A 20,650-nucleotide genomic window follows, 5' to 3' on the forward strand; every position below is an offset into this window, starting at 1 on the left:
CCGGTGGGTTGATGTATGCTGATTTGCGCGTGGGAATGAAGTGGTGAGGCGGCGTTCCTCCTACGCGTGCTATCTACTTCTAACCCCCACCCCACCCCACCCGTATTGCGTGTGAAGAAGCGAAAAATGAGCGGGAAAGTGGACGGTCACCCAAAAGGCGAAAGGAAAGAGAAAAAAAAAAAGGCAAGGCAATCAGAAAAGAAGCACAGCGATGAAAAAGAGGGGTTGGTGTGTCCTTTACGCTTTGACTGCACGCACATTGTGGAGCATCGGTCAGCCTCTCACACTACTTTTCTTTTTGTCATCTCTTGGCAATGGTAATCGGAAAAACAGGAGTGAAAGAGAGCGAAACCTTCACGGTAGCCCCCGTTCTGTTCCCACCACATCCAACTCCACAGCGGAAGTTAAGCGAAACATTCTGACGATGTAGATGTGTTCGCTTTTCAACTCATCTCTTAGGATATGGCTCCCAGGGGTGGGGCAACATTTCTCTATCGCCTTTTTGACCATCCACTAGTGAAGTACCACGTGCCATTCTAGCACGGGCAAGTCAACAGGTATACGCATGCAACTATGGCCCACCTACATATATATGTGCGCCTCCGGCTGCGCCACGACGGCGTCACAAAACAGGGCCAGCCAGCCGCACTGGGTGTCGCTCAGCTCGCCACAATGCCGCTGTCTGCAGCCGTACCCCGGGGGCCGGCTGCCTGGCTTCCCCACAAGGAGTGGGGGGTACGTACTTGGACCCCGGCACCGTGCACTGCGGTGACCGGCGTCACGCGGGTTGCCGTGTACGTCACAACGCAAAATAAAACCCCGAAAAAAGATTCCTCCTCCTTTGGTCCGCACCTTTTCCGCACCCCCTCCTCCCTCCTCGACCCTCCCCAGCCCTTCTCACGTCGTTTTGCTGTGCTGCAGTGGGGATCAAAAAGTAGCGCACATTGGCTGAAGGACACGCGTGTTGAACTCGTGGGTGTATGTGTCCGTGGGAAGTGGGACAGTTGTGGCTATCCTGCACTCCTCCACATATCTGAGTAGCTTGCGGCTGTGAGACGCCACAGCTCACACATCCCTCTCCCTCTTTTTTCTCTGTAGCTTTCACTGTAGCCTTTTGCTTTCCTCCGCTTAGTGTCATGGATCCATCGAAGCGCATCTGCCTGAAAAACCTGCCGGAGGGGTGTACCAAGCGTGAAATCGCGGAACTGGTGCGCAATCGCACAGGCACACCAGTCCACAGCATCGACCTCGGCCTCGACCCCGACGGACAAACGCGGCGCTATGCCCATTTCTCCTGCGAAGGCGCGAAGCATGTTCTGGATATGTTGAATGCTGGAGTAGCGCTGCGCAACTCCACCATCTATGCTCATCCCGCCAAGATGCACTACTCGTTCCGCTACGCTGAGGCTCGTCGCAAGCGAGAGCGAGAGGAAGCGGAGGAGAAAGAACAGCTAGAGGCTTTTTGGGCTGCCTCGAGGCAGCGCTTTCTGGATCGCACCAACGGGGGAGAGCTCCCGAAGAACAAAGCCCCCAAAGACTTCTACGCGTCAAAGCGCAAGTACGCACGTATTGCAGCAGAGATCGCTCAGATGTCGCGCAATGTGCACGCCGCCGCGGGAGGTGGTGTCGTCTATGCCGAGCACCCACGCGGCGCCACCCGCACACCGGCATCCTTCTCAGGTGCAGACTGTAGAACGAATAGCACGCAACAGGCTGCTTCCAAGGATCAGGCCACCTCAGATGGTGGGTTTTCCGCGACTGGTGAACCACATCGAACAACCGCAGGCGGTGGTGCTGTCAAGGCAGCAAGGAAGCGCGCACCGCGGCCCGCAGCTTCCAGGTCGAAAACGCCTGTTGCCGCACCAGCACCGCCGCCGCCGCCAGAGCCCACGAAAGAGGAGCGCAAGCTGAGCGGCCTGCAGGCGAAGCTAGCTGCGCTGAAGGAGAAGCTGAAGCAGTGAGGCATGCTTAAGGTCGATGTGTGCATCTGTTGGCGTGTGTGGACTCGCTGTTCACCTTGACGTGACACAAGTGCGTCGCGTCTGTTTTCTCTTTTTTTGGTTGTACCTGAGTATGTGGGAGTATGGGCATTTCTCGTGCGTGTGCAGAGGTGAGTGTATTCCTAACTTCGAGTAATGAGCGTGCGCTCATCCACACAATCGACCCATAATGACAAATCCTTTGGCCCCTGCTGTCAATTTTGGTAGGCATGATGCACCTGTCAGCACACGCGCGTGTAGCTAATCGAATCACTTTTTGTTCTCACAATCCCCTTTGTTTCGCGAGAGGATGTGGCACTTTGGGGGCCAACGAGGCCAACGTGGCGGTGTGTGTGCCGCCCGTGTTTCTCTCCGTGTTGGGTCCCCTCGCTCTCTCCTGCCCCTCCCTCTTACGTCACCGTGCAAGGTAGTATCATCATCACGTAGCCTCACATCGGTTTCGCCCTCCACCTCCCCCTCGTCTTCCTCCCTCATTCCTCCCTCACGGTAATCAGCTCCCGCCAATACGGCGCAACGTCGATTGCCTCTCTCCCCACTGCCCTACTCGCTCATGGACGGTATCATCCTCAAGGGTTGAAAAGAGTGCCTTAACGTTCTCAATCTTTCGTATTACTCGTGTCGCTTCCAAGTCATTGCTTCACCGAGGAGAAAACTGTGCTGGAGGGGTTGTCCTTTATCGCTGGCTTTGCTTTTCTCCGCGCGCGCGCGCAGTGTCGTCCGCACAAGAACAAAAGTAGCGAACACGTAGACGTGTCCTCTTCTCCCCTTTCTTTGCCCCTTCTCTCCTTTGCGCTTTTCTGTTCGTCCCTTGTTGCTTGCTTACGGGTGGCGCGTGTCTCATGGGAGAGACAAGGAGCACTAGCTCACTCCTTTCCTGTTTCGTGCTCTCTTCTCGACGTCCTACGGTCCATTGCCGGAACTCCAGTCGCATGGTATCTTCAGCCCCCACCCCACCCCTGTAGACTTCATATACCTACATACACAGATCAGTGACTATACCTCTACCTGCCCACACTCACGCAGGCACCCCACACATACAGACAGACGCACTCAAGCGAGCGCACACACTGAGTAGAGGAAGACACCACAGATCCAGCCAGCTCATTTCACAGCAACAGTCACAAGGAAAGAGGTAGCGGCGTTTTTCGCTCCCCCTCCCCTTCGATTCCCGTGTGTGTGTGTGTGTGTGTTTGTGTGTGTTCGTCTGCACCTCTGTCAGCGACATTCTTCCGTGTTTTCTCTCTGCGTACTTGTGTGGGATAAATCCCTCTTGTAATTTACATATTCCACTCACTTTATATGTGGTCCTCTCCCTCTAGCGTGTCCTCTCTTTTTCCCCCTCCTCTCTAGCAGTCGTTGCGCTTCACAACGGTCTCTTGCTTTCTTGGTGTGTGTGCGTGTGTGTGTGTGTGTGTGTGTGTGTGTGGTTCTGTTTGGGTGCACAAGGGGGAGACGGTGTGTCGTGCATCCACCTCTGACGGAGCTTCTGGCACCTCCCTCTCCGTCCTGTAATTCGTCCTCATTGCAGAGAGCTTTCAAAGACTAAAAGAAGTTAGACGAAAGAAGCTGTTTTGCATCACCTTTACCTTGTCGGCCTCTTTCCCTCCTTCATTTCGTCGCCTATTTGTGCGCCACGCGCCCGCGTGCGTGTGTGTATGCACTTGTGTCCTACTCTCGCCTTTTCCTTCGCTGTTTTTTTTTTGTATTTACTTTGGCCTCTTCTTCCTCCCTCCCCTCCTCCCCCCACCCCACACTCACGTGAAGAAGCCTTTTAAATCGCTCCCTCACGCGACGTCCTTCTCTTTCTCTGTGTGCATTTTTTTGTTTGTTTTCTTTTCTTTTCAGGTACGGGGGCGTGTGATTGCGTCTTTGTGTGCCTCGTTGACCATCTTTCTTTTTTTACCTCTGTGTGTGTGTGTTTGTGCCTGTGGAAAGGGAAGGGGAGGCTTGTGTATCCGACACCGTTTGGTGAGCGCTCATCGTAGAGCTCATCGAAGTAACGCTGCACCTGCCATTTGTGCTTGAGGTATTTTGCACCTTTCGTTGTTCGCTTTAGTGGCCGGTTGACAGTGCATCGCTCATCTCCTTTCCGTCTCTTCTCGTTAGCTGAGTCATTGTTCATCGAGTGACGCGTGCGCCTCATCATCGTACTCCTTCAACCCTGCCTCACCATCCACCCCATTTGCCCTTAGCGCATACCTCGCTGACACCGCATGTCTGTAGTCACCATGCTCACAAAAGACGCGGGCTGTGAGGAGTCGCAGCAGCAGAAACTCAAGGAGGACAGCAAGTCTCCGCACACTCCATCGATTCACTGGATCTCTCACGAGGAACAAAAGGGGGAGAAGGCAACCAATGGCGATTGCGCAAATCTCCTTGATTGGTCACCGCAGACACCAGAGACGCCGCCAGTGAGCGTGGCAGGCCTGAGAGTGGCGCCGGTGGCGGATACGGCCGCAGCAGAAACAACTTCCGAGAGTACGACGCACGACAGCGAAGGGCGCACAAAGGAAGGTGCGACGAGCGCATATGGGCACGTGGAGGAGCCCGCTGGTGGCGTCGCTGCGGCAAGAGGTGCTGCACCGGAAGCGGCACCGCAGAAGACACCGGAGAGAGGGCCATCAGTGCCTGGCAAACACAACCACTCGTATGGTGCCTCTGACGTCGTGTCATCCTCTTCCAGCCACGTAGATGCACTCGGCAATCTCATTGACAGCATTGAAACGCGCAAGCCGAACTCCACAATCAGGCTGAACGCAAGTGGCAGCAGTGGCGACGTCGAGGCGTTAAGGAACACGGTGGCGGTGGAGGCCGATGATCGACTTCCTCCGAGACTGAGAGATGTCTTCTTTCCCTCCGCGGCCTGCGATGCAGTGACAGCCGCCTCCTTGATGACCCTAATCTCCTCCTACTGCAACGTTGTTACTCTCGTGCAGCTGATGCGAGTGAACCGCGCGGTGCACCGGTTAGCGACGAGCGATGCCGTGTGGTATCCTCTTCTTGTGTCCATGAACCTGCCACCTCTGCTCACCGCATACGAGCGGGACAGAGGCTGCTACAACTTCTTTGTCGAAGATATCATCACCACACGTGCCCTGCATGGACACTACACATTTCAGGCCACAAACACCATGTCGGACACCCGCGGAAGCGTAGGCGCCACGAGCAGGTCAAGGTCAGTCGGCATGAGCCACGACCACGCGTCACGAGACGAGGACTCCCTAGAGGAAGACATCTTCAACATCGCCTCGCTGCAGCTGCTCATCTCTAGCGCCTCGCTGGGGCAGTCAAATCACCCTATCGGTCGCGTGCAGCTGCTCCTCACGTATAAAAATGAATCGATGGAGGTCCTGCAGGGCTCGTGCCGCTTCTCTGTTCACCGCCGCTGCTTCTCCCTCTGCTGCAGTGCCTTTGGTACAATGAAGCGCGGGCCTGTCTTCACGGTGGCCGTCGCAACAGTGACGAAGCCGTGGGCCAACGAGGATTCTCAGCACTTCACCGAGCACAAGAATGGGATTCGGCTAGTGATGACACCGGTGCTGTGGGAGGGTCAGAGCCCCGGCTCACAGATTACGGAGAACGACATTCTTGTGGTAAGCCGCCCCAAGCCGGTGTCCTCGTTGACTGGATCGATGACTGGATCTGTGGGGGCAAACATCTCGCAGGGGGCCCCCACGGGATCACACGGCTAGTGCTGGTAGTGGTGGGGAATGGGTACGTGGTGCCTGTGGCATTCAGGTGCCGGACTCAAGACTAGTGTGAAATGTCCCTTTTCCCGTTTGCTCCCACAGCGTCATTCTGACAGCACCAACAGAGCCGAAGGCCGCGGTACGTGCCGAGGATGCAGTTCCATGGAGGGAGGGCAAGGATAGGGAATGGATGTGCATATACCTGCATCTCTGGGACACACACCCAATGAACTGATTCGGTGCACTGGTGCGAAGGGAAAAAACGACGGTAGGTGTTGTGTCGGTGAGCGCTGAGCTGTCTCTCCTGCTCCCCCCCCCCCCCTCTGTAGGAGCATAACTGACCTCTGCCTGTATTTGCAGATTGGGTTGTTTGCAAATCACACACATGACGCTTGCAGTCGTCGGCAGGTGTGTCTACGCGTGTGGTGCCTCTGCTGTTGGCCATCTGCATGTGAGTGTGTGTTCTGCCAGCTCTCCCTCTTGTTCCTTGAGAAATGCTGCCTGTGACATGGTCAATCCTCACAGCCGGCGCATCTAGTAAGGACAGGACGGAGGCGAAGGGGTTGAAACGTGCTGAAGTGCCTGCCACTCGAGTGCGAATGAAAGCAGTGGTGGCAGCCTTGTACTGCACTTTACTTCCGACACTCTCACCCCTCCCTCCTCTATGTGGTCTCCCCCATCCCTCGTTCTTCGTGTGTGTGTGCTCATGCATCTCCTCATCCTCCCCCCTCCCCCCTTACCCCTCAACGTCATTCATCGGCGAGCAGCAGCTTACAAGCACGCCAGGTGAGACAAGCGCAGCTCACTGAACACGCACACACGCGCGGATACACCAGTGACGAGTTTGCGACGGTGTCTTGGCGAACAAAGGCATCGATCCTTACACACGTCTGCCACATCAGCGTCTCGCGCACGAAGAGCGAAGGAGAGGCCACCACGACACTCAGAAAAGGATACAAAGACACCACGCAGGAGAGACAGTTGTGCTGTCTACTTCATTTCGGTTTACAGACGAGAAGTTCTGTACTACGCGCGCACACTTACATACACTTTTCACTCCACACAGGTCGCACCTAACACACATAGGGGTAGGCGCCGGTCCCCTCACCCACCCACCCACGGCGACAATACAGAAAAGGAAGGGGACCAGAATGAGTGCCCATGTAGGAGAAGTCGGCCTTGACGGAGAGGCGTACTGTGATTCCCATCGGCCGCTGCGCGTGCGCACCATTGAGATTTTGTGGCACTTCAATGAACGCGACGAAGAAGCGGAGCTTCTAGGCTTGCAGAATAACATGACGGAAGGCATTACAAGCATCGACTACAACCCTCGTTGCCATCGTCTCGTTACCACAGGTGGCGATGGCAACATACGCCTGTGGGAAGTGCACGCCAACGCGGTCGACGCTTGGCTTGAGAACAACGCAAACGACATGCTGGCGTGCTGCCGCCACCTGTGTCGTATGCGCACCTCTTGGATGCCGCTCACAGCGCGGTGGTCGCCACAAGGAGAGATGATAGCAAGCGCGCACTGTGACGGCAAGGTGTGTCTGTGGTGGCGCGACCCTGCCGGCGGATCAGCAGCAGCAAATGATAAGGACAGCAGTAGCAGTGGTCTACACGGGGCACCAGACAGCTCGGATGGCGATGTAGAGGAGTGGAAAGCGTACCGCCACCTGACAGGGCATATCAGCGATGTATACGACATCTGCTTCTCCGCTGACTCCCGCTACCTGCTGAGCGGTGGTGGTGACGGCAGCATTGTCATTCACGATCTGGAAGGCTCTACGATGCCGGTGCTGCAGCTCACCGATCTGCACACGAAATTTTGCCGCGGTGTCGCATGGGATCCGTGGACGCGGTTTCTTCACACATTTGGTTGTGGGCCGTCGCTGCTGTGCTTCACGCACGTGCCAAGGAACGAAGGCCACCATCGCCGCATGCACCTCGCTGGCCAGCGCAAGTGCCAAGGGAACTACATTGGCGAGTCGTGTGCCCTGTCCTACCGCCGCTTGCGTTGGTCGCCAGACGGCTTACTGCTCGCTGTGCCGTACGGCAAGGTGACGAAGGCTGGTCACCAGCAGGCAACAAGCACAGCGAACCTGTTGGCGTCCATCGAGGCAAAGGAGAAGGCGGAAGCGGCGCTGCAGAGAGCGAAAGACCATCCGCAGGAAGCTTCGCTACCGAAGCACAGGACGGTGGCTGGTGGGAGTAAAAACCTCTACGACGCGCCTGTCAAAGTCACCAGAGAGGACGGCGATGACGAGCTGGATGACATGCACCACTGCGTGTATGTCTACACTCGAGAGGCACCGGATAAGGTCGCCTGCCGAATTGGAGTGCGCGGGTTCAGTGAGGTGCGTGGCGTGCTATGGGCGCCGTGCTTCCTTGAGCCGCTGCCCGCCGATGAGGTGCTGGACAGATGCCCAGAACGACGCACGGACCTTTCGAGCGCCGCAACCGACGGCGCAGCGGCTGAATCGACGACAATAGCGTCGTCCGAGCATCCGCGCAGCACCGGTCCAGCCACAGCAGAGCCTCTGCCGTCGCAGCTGGCGGCACTTGAAGCGGCACGTCAGCGCCGCGGTGCCTGGGGTCCGGCCGAATACCGCATGGCGCTTGCTGTGTGGACCTCAGATGCTGTTATAGTCTACACCACAGACAGCAGCTCTCGCCACAGCGACTTCACTGATTTGCACATGCGCAGCATCACCGACGTTGCTTGGAGTCACGACGCGTCTCACCTCTACACCGCCTCCCTTGATGGGTACATCAGCGTCATCGCGTTTGGCGATTCCTTGACGGTGGCGCATCGATTACCGTCCTTCTCGACATCGCCGGCGGTGCGCTCGCTCTGTGGACTCTTGGAACGCATTGAGCAAATCAGCGTCAGCGTTGAGGGCGGCCGCAGCACCGGCACATCCTCAGTCGGAGCCGCGAGAAGAGGTACCAAGGCTAGAGGCGACGCCTCCGCCGGAGCAGCAGAAGCGGCTACGACCAGTGTTGCTGTAGTGCGAAAGAAAAAGAAGACGGAAAAGACGTGTAGTGATGCTGTGGCACCGTCAGTGGCGCTCAAGGCTGTCGATATTCAGCAGCTGGAAGCCCTCATCTCGGACGTGTAAGCGGGGAAATCCTTTCTTTCTGTTCGGGGTTCACAAATCCCGCCGTCTGCACTCCTCCCCTCCCGCTCCCTCTCTCTCTTTCACTGCCACTCATAGAGACGCCTCGCTTCTACAAGACGCATGTGCTACATGTCAGTACAGGTCTATAAGGTGAGGAATTACGTTGGACTGAAATGTACTTGAGCACTGATCTGCCATCGCGACTCGCTCTTCTTGCTCTTCTCGGCTGCGCGGTGTTGATTGGAGCTGACTGTCATTGAAACCGGCCCACGCGCATGTAGCGGACCTCTGACCGTTTCTTCTTGTCGTTGCTTTTGTTGTCCCTTCTCGAATGCACTATCTTCGTCGAACCCTGCCTTGAGTATGGCAGCAAAAAATGCATCTGGGGATGAGCTGGCAAGGTGCCCCTACGTTTTGCGCGAGGAGAGTTTTTGCTGCCATCCCTCATGCGCATCCAGGTCTTCTTGTCCCTCACCCCCTCACCCGGTGGTGGAGGGTGAGCGTGATTCGTGGTCAGGGAAGGAGGACATACCCTTTCCACTTTATTTTTTGCGTTTTTCGTAACCAGTGAAACCCCTACTGCACTCAGGGGATGAAGCTGGCCCTCTACCGTTGCTTCGGCTAACGCACAGAGGCCGCATGTCTTCCCACTCCCCCCTCCATGTCTGTTTTTGCAGGCCTCGACTCCCATTCTCTCCTCTTTTTTCTGACTCAGATCGTCATGTTTAGTTCGACTTCCACTATTGCCCCTCGGCGACTCGGCAGCGCCGGCCCTGGCGGCGACGATGCCTCAGCCTTGCGCGTCATGCCTTCGACCGGTGATCCTACTGACGAAGTACGCGCCTCGCTCGCCAGCCTCACGGCGCGGGCACAGAGGCTCGTTGCGGAAAGAAATGCTGAGCAGCTCCTGCGCAACGGGTTTGGCCTTTTCGAGGCCTCCCGCAAGGCTGCCGAAAAGGCTCGGCACCAGGCGAGCAAGTGCCAGTCCACTAGCGAGGGCTATGCTCCGGCCACTCACGCGTCAGTGGAATTGTTCATGACTCAGCACCTCGGGTTTGATGCTCAAGCGCAGCAGCGTCTGCTACTGCAGCTGCAGCACCGCCACGCTCAGCTCGGTGTGGATCTCGGCCCGATCGACGCCCTGCCGGACACCGAGGCCTCGGGCTTTATGGGGATCGCGGACGTGGACGCGGTGGTGGCAGAGCTGAAGAATGATATCTTGCTCGACGTCCAGCACGCTGTGCACCGACGTCAAACAAGCATCGTGCGGGACCAGGTCGACACTCTCTTCAAGGCTGCATGGCATCCCTTCTACGTGCGCATCGCGGACGACTACGAGGCGCTGGCCATGGGGGCAAGCGAGCTCGCCTGTGGGAAGGCAGGACCCAGTGGTCGCCTGTCCGCCACGGACACTGCCGCCTCGTCCGCACACACATTTGCCGGAGCAGGCAGCGGTGCTAGCAAGTCACTGGTGGACATACTCAACAGCGGCTCTGCGCTGGCCACCGAACTGAACCGCCGCATTGCCGCCTTTGCCGCCATTGTTGAGGAGTACGCACCGGCGCAGTGGGTAACGCACTTCACCGCCTACGTCACGGAGACGTCTCTGAATGGGAGGGATGACTTGACAGTGTTGTGGGCGTCAATTGTGCAGATTATCGAACCAATGCAGCGACGCGGCTCTGAGGTCGACATCCTGTCTTACGTGGCCAGCAGTCGTCGCGTGATGGAGCGCAAGTCACTGAGTCGGCTTCTGGAGCGGATGTTGCGCATGGACCCCATACGCTTCGAGGAGGTGGAGAACTTGAGCGCGTCGCACCTGCTGGACATAATCGCGCGTTCGTGCGGTGCGACAAACCACTGGATGCATGCGTTTGTCGCGATGCGTGTGGGCCGCTACGATGTGGCGCAACTGGCGACGGATGCTATAGGAATTCAGTCCGTGCGCGATGCAGTGGCGAAGGTGGCCGCAGCACCTCCTGCCGAGCGCAACACCATGCCGCCCGCGTCCGATCTTCAGCCTGTCTACGCCGAAGCGAAAACAAAGGAAGACCCATATCGGCAGGCCGTACTGATTGTTCTGCTTGCTGGCTGCACGGGTGAAAACCCAGCAGTTGTCCTGCGAACCCTGCTGAACCTAGCACAAAGGGTGACGGACTCGCTAGAAGACGCGTTGTGGCTAAGACTCTCGTGCATTCGCGGCGTAGACAAGTCAGCGCAGGTTTCCCCCGTTCAGAGCCTCCGCACGCTTCAGCGTGCAGTTCTTGATGATATGCAGGAGCTGGTAAGCATCACGCAGGGCAACGCGTACCGTCTGGCATCTTTTTTCATTCACGCCTTGCTTCCCTCGACCGGTCTGCGTCTGCTGTTAGAAAACAGCATTACCCATGTAGACGGCTTTCACATGACGCTGTGCTTCAACGCGCAAAACCTCTTGCAAGGCAGATTGCACTCTGCACTCGAGGCTCCAATCGATATTGCTCGTCACATGAGCCGCTACTGCTCGGTGGTGTTGCTGGACGTCGATCGCCGCATTCGCGCCACCGTCTTTGCAGGGACGGCGATGTTCGCCTATTTCCACAAAAGCGGTCTCACGGAGGCGTTTGTGGAGTGCTGCTTGAAGGACCTCATTTGCGCGCGGCTGCTGGGCCCGCGCAACACCGTGGGCGGGTACGATTCACTGCTGCTGCGAGCCGGCACCGGTGCGCTTTCAGAGGAACTCTTAAAGGCACTCATCCAAGTCGCGGAGGCTGCTTCGGCTCGTAGCGAGGTCGCGAAAGCTACTCACGTGCTGTTGGCGGTCGCTTGCCTCGCGAACCAGCTTCACCGACCAGAGCTACAGCAGCGGGCTCTACGGCGCGCAGTGCAGATGATGTCGCCTGCTCTGGCACAAGTGCTGCATCTTCCATCGCGCAGCAGCGTCGTGTCAGACGTCTTGTCGCAGGCGGCGCAACTGCAGCAGGCAGTGAACGCTGTCCCGCATCATCTGCATGACGAGGCCATCGGCGCACAGGACTACCAAACGTTTGCGCAGCTGTGCCGCATGGCGGACGTGTATGCCTTTAATGTCAACGGCAACGTTAGCGACGCCGTGGATGCATTCCTGCAGCTGCCGTTTGTGCCGCCACCAAACACTGCCGTGACGGGAGGTGTGGACGCCTACGTTGAAGCGTACTGCAATGCACCTGGAAGCGTGCAGCTAGGCGCAAGTGCCGCGCTACGGGTTGCCATCTCAGCAGCAGGGCAACTTCTTCAGTACTACGCACGCAACAGCACCGGAGACAGTGCTGACGTCGATGACAAGAGACTCCGCCTGCTACACCGAATGCAAACCGTGCTTGAGTGGGCTCGTCAGTGCTGCGCGCGGACCAGTGTTGCATACCCGGCCGTCGCAGAGGAATTCGAACGCGCGTATCTCTGCTGAGGCGGGCGAGGCCTTTGGTGGGTGCGCATCGCATTCTCCTTCTTCCTCCTCTTGCCCCTTTTCCATTGTGCTGCACCGCTTCTCACAGACACCCCGTCTTCCCCACTGTTTCTTTTGTATCTTCCTCGTTCCAGTTGCCGTGCTTTGTTGCTTATTCGAGCACACGGAGAAAAGCTGGAGCGCACCCTGTCTGCATGATGTGTGGTTTGTATGTATGGTGTATCCATCCCCATTCCTCCCTCCCTCCTTTGGGGGGTACGTTCGTTGTTGACTCGTTGTGTACAGAGACATCAGAAGACTTCTGCTGGGAGGGGCGGGAGTCAGTGTATCGTTTTATAGGAGGACAGAGGTGGAGAGCGGGAAAGAGGAGTATATATATATATATATACACGTGTGTGTGTGTGGGTAGTTGCGTTCGCATTTCTGTGTTACGGTAAGGAAATGCAAACGGCGGCGTTAACGTCCTTTCAAAGTTGCGCAACTGCGTTTCGCGGCTAATCTGCATCGGAGAGGACAATCAAGCCCATTTCCATGCGCGTGCGTGGAGGAGTGTTGGTGCGCACAGAACGTGTGTGTAGTGACTTAAGACGAAGGCAAACCCTCGCGTGAGGGCCGTTGTTCTAACATGCAAGTCAGAGAAATAAAAAAAAAGGCACAGCTACATGAGCAACAGATGCACTGTATGGGGTGTGCGGGTACGATCCGCCACTCAGCATTTGTGCCTCACACAGGCGGGTGTCGAAAGCGCACTAATGGGGTAGAGGTGAGGAAAAGACCAACAACACGTCCCCCACCCCCCTCAGCTGTTGATGTCAACCGCACTTTCTGCGCTTCCCTCAGCCGCTCTCGTTCTCCCCTCGGCGCACATTCTCCTACAATGTAAAACTGTCGGCCAAGGATGCTAGGGGAACTGAGACCTGCATTCTACTCTGGCGATCTGTCTCCACATCTCTTTCTCATTTTCTGTCTACCTCCTGCGCACTTTTTCGCGCTCCTCCTTAGTCCTCTGATTAGGGCGTGAACGATGCCACGGGAGACGGAACTGGAGCGACTAACAGCGTTCGCCAAGGACTATGCGCAGCTGTACGCGCGCTTTTCGAACCACTTCACCATCCCGGAGAGGGCTACAATCGACGGCTTTGCGGAGCTGTTTGATGCAAGCCATATCGAGTACCTCCACTACTGTGGCGGCACGACACTCGACCGTCCGTTCTTTCCCGCCATCACAAGCGAGCTTCTCATGCTGAGCTCTGCCTACCTATCGGTTCCGGAGGCGGTGGCACCGCGCGGGACTCGCACGTTTGGGCTACTTCTCAGCTTCTTCCTCTACTCCACTCAGCCCGCACGACAGCAGCCCAAGGCCCTGGCTAATGCAAGAAAAGAAGGGTCGCTGTCGCCACTAGTCCCAGCAGGGGCGCCGTTTACAGAATGCACATCACCTCGCAGCGGAGAACGTCGAGCGACTCGCATCGCAATGATGACGAACAGTCTCACCAGCTCAAGCACCAAGCAACTACAGTCTTGTAGTCCAGCAAAGAGGACGGCAGCCACCGCGCCACCGTCTCCGCCTGTCCCGTCATCCCTGCGCCTCCCGATGCAGCCAGTGCCAATAAGTGTCAGCTGCATGCGCTTACTGCTTGCCTGTCTGTCCATCGACGCAGGATCGGAGGTCACGTCTGGGCAACCCTCTGCTGCGACTCCCCCTCCAAGCGCAGCAGCGACAGTCGCTCCAGTGTCTGCCTCACCGCCTCAGCTGTCCCATACCGAGGCCAAGGTGGTGCTGGCGCTGCATCGCGCCACCGGGTGGCATATCGAGCCCTACCTGCAGCAAGGCAAACATGTTTCTGCGCTTTTGTCGGCCCACCAGGCATGCGCGGTGCCGCTTGTGCAGCACATCACACCTGTCCCGCGCCCTCTCTTTGCGGCTATACTGACAGCACGCTCGATGCAGTATGCGTCAGCGGCACCAGAGGAGATGGGCGGGTCTGACAGCCTCTTTCGAGACCCGGACTTTGTGCGACTGCGGCAGGAGTACGAAGCGGCGCGCCGGCGACTTCTACTGGGAGAACGCAGGTAAACGCTGCGAAAGAGAGGGCGCCATTTTTTTCCTCTTCCTCTGGCAGTGGCGAAGGTGTTTTTACGCAGCGCTGCACTCTCCCTCCTCCTCCCCCCTGTTGCGGCTCACAGTGCGCCAAGCACCTTCTCAGGGCGCGACACCAGGGACTCTCCCTTCGTCTCTGTTTGGCACAGTGATGCCGTTGAGAAGAACCCTCTAAGAGGGGCCTCAGTGCGGTACCAAAAGGAACGAAAAAGGAAACACGCACACGTACGTTTGCACACGTTTTATGTCCTCGCGGTGGCCGTGCGTCAAGTACCGACCATCACTTGTGCGGTGTTGCTCGATTAACCTCTCTGTCAGTGTGTTTCATAGACGCCTCCCGGCCCCACCCTGCCTTCATTTGCTTCTGACACTTCTCAGCCTTCACCCTCCGCCCCCCCCCCGCCCCCTACACACGGCCTCGAATCATCATCCTTTTCGGAACGCACCCTACAGATTACGTAGCCGCTCTGAATTCCACGCGGCTTGAGTAACGAGCCTGCCCACCTTTGCTCCCTTCCCCTACCCCACAATGGCTTTCCGACGCGTTGTGCTGCGGGTAAGGTCGTCTTCCCTGTTGCCTCTGCTGAGTAGCATGCGATGCGCACGACGCTATCACAACAGTTCGAACCCAGCGCAAATTCACTCGAGCACAGACCTAGTCTCCTCTTCCTCGCCAACCACTCTCTCGCCCACGTTCGAGGTCCCAGCCGCACCGTGTATGGCTGGTGGCCCCCGAGAAGCGGACCTGCTGTTTGACGTGCTCGGAGAGCCTGCAGCTCCGCCCCTGAACGCTGTGCTGCAGCCCAACGCACAAAATCCCACAGCGTGGCAAGCGTTGCGCAATGCCCCGTCAGGGCTTTCAACTGACGCAGGTGGAGAGGGGAGGATCTCGGATGCGTCGACGACCGCATGCTCTCAGCATATCCAGCAAGTAGTTCTACAGGCGGTGCTTGATCCTTTGCGCAGCCCACCCTCTCAAATTGACGGCAGCGAATCACATGAAGCCAAGCGCCGCGAGAGTGTCGCGCCGCCTTCGCAGACGGAATTGTCGTCGCAGTACAAGGTGATAATGGTGGACGCGCTAGGGATGCCAGTGGATTTGCCAAGAGGTGCGCCACAGAGCTTTGAGGACCTGCTTCAGCTCTCGCCGTCGATCCTGCAGACACAGCTGCAGAAGCTGATGGAGCGCAAGCACTACCGCACCCTCACCCCTGTGCAGGCCGCCGCCATGCCGTTTATGCTGGAGTACCGCGATCTGCTCTGTATAGCGCCAACTGCGACTGGCAAGACCCTCTGCTATGTCTACACAGCTCTCCTGCACCTCCTGCTAAAAGACATGGGCCATCGACCAGCCGTGGCCGCAACAACGACCGCGGGCAACGAGGACAGCGCTGTGAGTCTGAACCGGCGCCAAGTGGAAACCTTTCTGCAGGAAAAAATCGACAAGGGGGAAGTCTGCCCCTATTGCGAGCTGAGCATCAGCGAGGTGCGCGTGTGCCCGATGACAGGCTTTCCGCACCCGTCTGTGTCTGAGCTCGAGACCAGCCTCGCCCTTCGGTCAAAGGAGCGCCGTGCGATGCGGCTGGAAGAGCTACAATCCTCTGTCGCGGAGCCGCGCGTCCTGGTGCTGGTGCCGAATAGTCAGTTAGCCTCTCAGGTCGCTGCCGTGTTCCGCTCTCTTCATTGCGACTACAGGATCCACTGCATAGTACGTGCCTCCAGCACAGAGGAACAGCGCAAGTACCTGCAAGCGCTGGAGGGCGGCGTCGACGTGCTCGTTGCCTCCCCAGAAACCATACTGCCAGCGCTATACAAGCATAAACTGTCCCTGAAGCGAGTGCAGACAGTGGTGATGGATGAGGTGGACGATATCGTCTCTGTGAATCACTTCGAGCCCATGAAGATCATCCTTGGAGCGCTCCCAAAGGGCGCTCTACGGCCGCAGCGACTTCTGCTGGGTGCCTCGCTTCCACCCGTTGCCTATGGAATGATCAAGACAAAGATGCTGCTTCCATCTCACAGATTTGTGCTCGTCGACCTCAAAACCCAGGCAGAGCAAAGCCGTGCTGCGCATTCTACTTTAGCATCGTCAGCGTTGTCGTCCTCCTCCCCCCACCAGCCAAACCTAGGGGAGAACGGTGATGACCCTGCAGCTGCCTTGTCCGCCACCGTGACGGGTGGCCTCCTGACCGCGCGCACGAATCTGCGCCACCTCGTGTTTATGGTGGGCCGCGCCGAGAAGGTGCAGAAGCTGGCGTGGCTGTACGAGACCGGGAAGCTCAACCCAGACCAGCGTACCCTCATTTTCTGCAACACACGCCACAACGTCGCCTACGTGTGCGATAAGATGAAGGCGTTAGTTTCGCAGGTGAACTTTACCACGCTGACCTCGCACGCCTCGTCGACGGCGCGGGAAGGCGTACTGAAGATGTTCCGAACAGGGGTGTCAACTGCCCTTATCTGTACAGACCTGCTGAGTCGCGGAATTGACTTCCAGGGCGTGGTCTACGTCGTGCACTACGACATGCCAGCGGACATGGAAACCTGGACGCACCGGTGCGGCCGTTGCGGTCGTGGAGACTCGCTGCGGGGCAGAGGGTACACATATACCTTTTTTCAGCCAGAGAACATCAAGTTGGCAAAGCCACTGGTTGGATATCTCCGCCAGCATCAACAGCTGGTGCCACCGAAGCTGCGCGAGTACGCGAAGCAGTCTTTCATTGACCTGTTCAACAACTCGCTCTTCCACCATCCGACGCGGCCACACCGCAAGGATGATCCACAGAATAGCACACCGGTTCTCGGCAGAGGAACGCGACGCTTCCCTGACTACAAGCAGGATACCATTCACAAACACTTCCGGCCACAGTAACAGCGGAGGTGCTGGGTATGACTAACGTGTATAGAAGAAGCAAAGTGAAGGGAAAAAGTGTTTCCTTGATCCCCCGGTCGTCGCCACCTCCGGCAGCACTATGTCCGCTTCTTTTTCCGATGCTAAGGGCACGCGTGTGCGCAACACTTTTGCAGCTGACCGCTCCGTCCCTCCCCCCTTTCGTTCACATACACGCAAGCACACACGCTCACCGTGACTCGCGTTTAACTTACTTCCTCCCTTCCTCTTTGCCTACGCTAACGCGCGAGCGAGCGAAGAAAACTGCAGGTACATATGATCATCTTGCCGAACGCCGATTAGTGAAACAAGAAAGGGAGGGCACCTGTCGCGGATGCGCCGCATCTCGCTCCTCACTTGTTCATGGGCGGGGCAGATGACAGCACGCGGATTCCACTGTGTCCCTGTACACGCTCTCCGGAGTAGAAGAGCGTTTGGGGTGTCCATGTACGTTTTGGGGTGTTCGAGGGGCGTATCCAGTGAGTTTCCTCTTCCCACACAGCCCTATCATACCTCCAGTCCACTCCTCCTTTGGCTCTGCTAAGCCGTCCCTGAGTACTGATCCTGAGTCGATTTCGCTGGATCGTCGACCATCCTTCCTCCTGCCCTCCACCTTTCTTTATCCCCTCCCTCGCTACCGTCCCGTATGCATCTGCGCCACTCCAGGACTCTAATAGCCTCAGCCATAACCCCCACACAACTCCCCTTCTCATACACGTCGTTCTTGACGGTCCACATAACCCCTTGCCCCTTTCCTTCCTCTCTTTCTCGTCACCCCCCCCCTCCCCGTTTACTCTTGCCTTCCGATGGAGTCCACAAAGAAGCCGGTGAAGATCCCGCCCATTCACACACTGCGGCCTTGTTGGTCTTCAGTGGCGCTGCACACCGCCATTTATCTACTTCGCCACGACTTTGTCGCAGCCGTTCTTGCCATCTTTGTTGTACAGCCGCTGTATCAGCAGCTGATTCTCCAGAATAGCTATCTACAGCATCTCTCCACCCCCGCCCTCTTCACGCTGGTCTTTGCGGGGCTCTGCCACTGCGTGCCGTGGGCCTTCTTCAACAGCATCTTCTTCTTCTTTGACAGCCTCCACCCTCAGTATGGGATCAATGGCCTAAAAAGCAACGCACTGCTTGCCCCGCTTGGGCGCAGGATGGCGATGTACAAACTTCCCCGCAAAGTGCAGCAACTACCATCGGCAGCGCTTATCCTCAACACGTTGGTACACACCGTGATCAATCAGTATCTGGTGATTCCAGTCGTTCTCTATACGTGTCTGGTCTACACAAACTCATGCGCGCGCGCCCCGCCGCCGGAAGCAGTGATTGTGGGCTTCACACCAGAGGACATTGCCAACTACATGAGTGGTCGCAACCTGAAGAAACTCCCGATGCGCCTTGTCACCATTACGTCGCACTTCCTACTAGCCAACGTGATTAACGAAGTCGGCTTCTACACTTCCCATAGCATCCTGCACTCAAACCCCCATCTGTATCGTATGTTTCATAAGAAGCATCACATGTACACGGGCACCATCAGCATCGCTGCCGAATACGCCACGCCGTTGGAGGACATTCTCGCAAACGCGATCCCGACTGTCGCGTACTTCTCCTTCATGTTCTTCCACTACACACGCGAGGAGGCAGCCGAGTCCGCCTTCATCACGTCAGCGCGGGCGTGGCCTCTCTTTATGACTTGGGTTTGGGCGCGCCTCTGGGAAACATACGAGGTGCACAGCGGCTACTGCTTCAGCGACACGTGGTTGGGCAAGATTGGCCTAATGCACGGGCACCGCGCACGCTTTCACGACTTCCACCACACTCACAACGTCTGCAACTATGGCAGCGGCCTCTTCATGGACGCGCTGCTCAACACGATGGATCCCTATCTGATCCACCGCTACCCAGACAAGCACCGGTGCACGACAACGCAGCACGATCTGGAAGCAGCCAATACGGAGACGGACAAGGTACACAAGAGTTCGTAAAGGCGCACGGACACAAGCAAACCTTTCGGGCAAAATTACCTTTAGTGTCGCCGGAATAGTGAGTATTTCTCGCTCATGTTTCTCTTTCATGAGCAATAGTCACAGACTCCTCCAATTCGTTTTGTAACCTTTTTTCCGCATGACGCCGGTCACCCCAGTGCACGGTGCCGGGGTGCAAGTACGTACCCCCACTCCTTGTGGGGAAGCCAGGCAGCCGGCCCCCGGGGTACGGCTGCAGACTCTTGGCCTCGGCGGCGAGGTCTGCGCTGACGCTGTGGCGAAAAGACGCACGGTCATCCTGACGCTTGTATCAGTCCACTACGAGTCACGTCGGCGACTCAACACATATACGCCTCCACCTACTGCTTCCCTACTTGCGCTGCGCTGTGATGTCGAGGGTAATGCCGAGCCCCGCCTGCGCTGCAGACAGCGGCATTGTGGCGAGCTGAGCGACACCCAGTGCGGCTGGCTGGCCCTGTTTTGTGACGCCGTCGTGGCGCAGCCGGAGGCGCACATATATATGTAGGTGGGCCATAGTTGCATGCGTATACCTGTTGACTTGCCCGTGCTAGAATGGCACGTTGACAAACAAATTACCCTTTTTCGCTGCTTTCCCCGTTTATTTGGTGTTTTGCTCACCGCTTTAAATTTGAATGGCAGTGCTAGGTGTTTCGCGCACTCGTCCTTGTTATGTGTCCTCTTTGTTTTGCTTATGTCTTCTTACTTTCTCTGACTCACGCAGACAAGTGCTATCCCTCCCCCATCTCTCTCTCTTGCTGCCCTCACTGTAGAGGCGGCAGCGCGTGCGCAGGGGGGAGGAAGCGCTGGAATCGACTCACATACACGTACACACACACACACGCACGTGTGTACCAACAGTGAGCGAAGCGAGTCACAAAGACGTCTCTCCCCCCACCAACAAAACAAAAAAATAAACCCAAAACGAAAAGAACGAACGATTGTAAAGAATCTGAAATGTCATATCAACCCAAGACAGCGTACTGGCGTCTATGACGGTCAGCGAAACCCCCTCCCCGATGCGTTCTCTCTACGTCGTGTCTTTTTCTTCGGTCGGGTGCACACATTATGTGAGGGAGGCGTCTTCTTCACGCGTCTCGTGCGGGCTTCTACATGGGGGGTATTCTTGCAAGACTGCGAACCCGACACTATCCTCTTCTACGCTTTACCATGAACGTCCATAAGCGCCTCCTCCCCCCTCTCTCTCTCACCTCTCTTCTTCACTGTGACACTTTATTCTGCTCTTCTTTTCACGTTTTCTGTCCACAAGTGAGCACCTGTGCAAAGGCGTTGTAGGCCTTGGGTGCGACGCAGGAAGGAGGACTACTGCTCGACGTAGCCCGACGTCCCCTCTCACTCTACTCGTTTTGTATCCCTCCCTCTTTCTGTCCCTGATGGGGTAGGCCACCTTGGCATGA

General features: G+C 57.1%; 7 protein-coding genes across 7 annotated transcripts, besides 1 other annotated feature; all 7 read left to right on the forward strand.

Moving 5' to 3' along the window:
* Nucleotides 1-1,136: 1,136 nt before the first annotated feature.
* Nucleotides 1,137-1,961, forward strand: LPMP_352540 (hypothetical protein; the record flags this gene model as incomplete). Its single annotated transcript, XM_010704889.1, has 1 exon — nucleotides 1,137-1,961. One exon carries the CDS (start codon nucleotides 1,137-1,139, stop codon nucleotides 1,959-1,961), a length of 825 nt encoding a protein of 274 aa, XP_010703191.1.
* A 2,252-nt stretch (nucleotides 1,962-4,213) lies between these two features.
* LPMP_352550 (hypothetical protein) lies at nucleotides 4,214-5,692 on the forward strand (the record flags this gene model as incomplete). Its single annotated transcript, XM_010704890.1, has 1 exon — nucleotides 4,214-5,692. The coding sequence occupies one exon, from the start codon at nucleotides 4,214-4,216 to the stop codon at nucleotides 5,690-5,692; it is 1,479 nt and encodes a 492-aa protein (XP_010703192.1).
* A 1,148-nt stretch (nucleotides 5,693-6,840) lies between these two features.
* Nucleotides 6,841-8,811, forward strand: LPMP_352560 (chromatin assembly factor 1 subunit b-like protein; the record flags this gene model as incomplete). The annotated part of the gene is made up of 1 exon (XM_010704891.1): nucleotides 6,841-8,811. The coding sequence occupies one exon, from the start codon at nucleotides 6,841-6,843 to the stop codon at nucleotides 8,809-8,811; it is 1,971 nt and encodes a 656-aa protein (XP_010703193.1).
* Nucleotides 8,812-9,532: 721 nt separating this feature from the next.
* Nucleotides 9,533-12,235, forward strand: LPMP_352570 (nucleoporin interacting component (NUP93), putative; the record flags this gene model as incomplete). The annotated part of the gene is made up of 1 exon (XM_010704892.1): nucleotides 9,533-12,235. One exon carries the CDS (start codon nucleotides 9,533-9,535, stop codon nucleotides 12,233-12,235), a length of 2,703 nt encoding a protein of 900 aa, XP_010703194.1.
* A 1,024-nt stretch (nucleotides 12,236-13,259) lies between these two features.
* Nucleotides 13,260-14,312, forward strand: LPMP_352580 (small nuclear RNA-activating protein; the record flags this gene model as incomplete). The annotated part of the gene is made up of 1 exon (XM_010704893.1): nucleotides 13,260-14,312. One exon carries the CDS (start codon nucleotides 13,260-13,262, stop codon nucleotides 14,310-14,312), a length of 1,053 nt encoding a protein of 350 aa, XP_010703195.1.
* A 742-nt stretch (nucleotides 14,313-15,054) lies between these two features.
* On the forward strand, nucleotides 15,055-17,208 carry LPMP_352590 (DEAD/DEAH box helicase, putative; the record flags this gene model as incomplete). The annotated part of the gene is made up of 1 exon (XM_010704894.1): nucleotides 15,055-17,208. One exon carries the CDS (start codon nucleotides 15,055-15,057, stop codon nucleotides 17,206-17,208), a length of 2,154 nt encoding a protein of 717 aa, XP_010703196.1.
* Nucleotides 17,209-18,032: 824 nt separating this feature from the next.
* On the forward strand, nucleotides 18,033-19,214 carry LPMP_352600 (C-4 sterol methyl oxidase, putative; the record flags this gene model as incomplete). Its single annotated transcript, XM_010704895.1, has 1 exon — nucleotides 18,033-19,214. One exon carries the CDS (start codon nucleotides 18,033-18,035, stop codon nucleotides 19,212-19,214), a length of 1,182 nt encoding a protein of 393 aa, XP_010703197.1.
* A 210-nt stretch (nucleotides 19,215-19,424) lies between these two features.
* Nucleotides 19,425-19,713: a repeat region.
* Nucleotides 19,714-20,650: the final 937 nt, after the last annotated feature.

The sequence above is a fragment of the Leishmania panamensis genome (assembly GCF_000755165.1).
Source record: "Leishmania panamensis strain MHOM/PA/94/PSC-1 chromosome 35 sequence".
NCBI lineage: Eukaryota > Euglenozoa > Kinetoplastea > Trypanosomatida > Trypanosomatidae > Leishmania > Leishmania panamensis.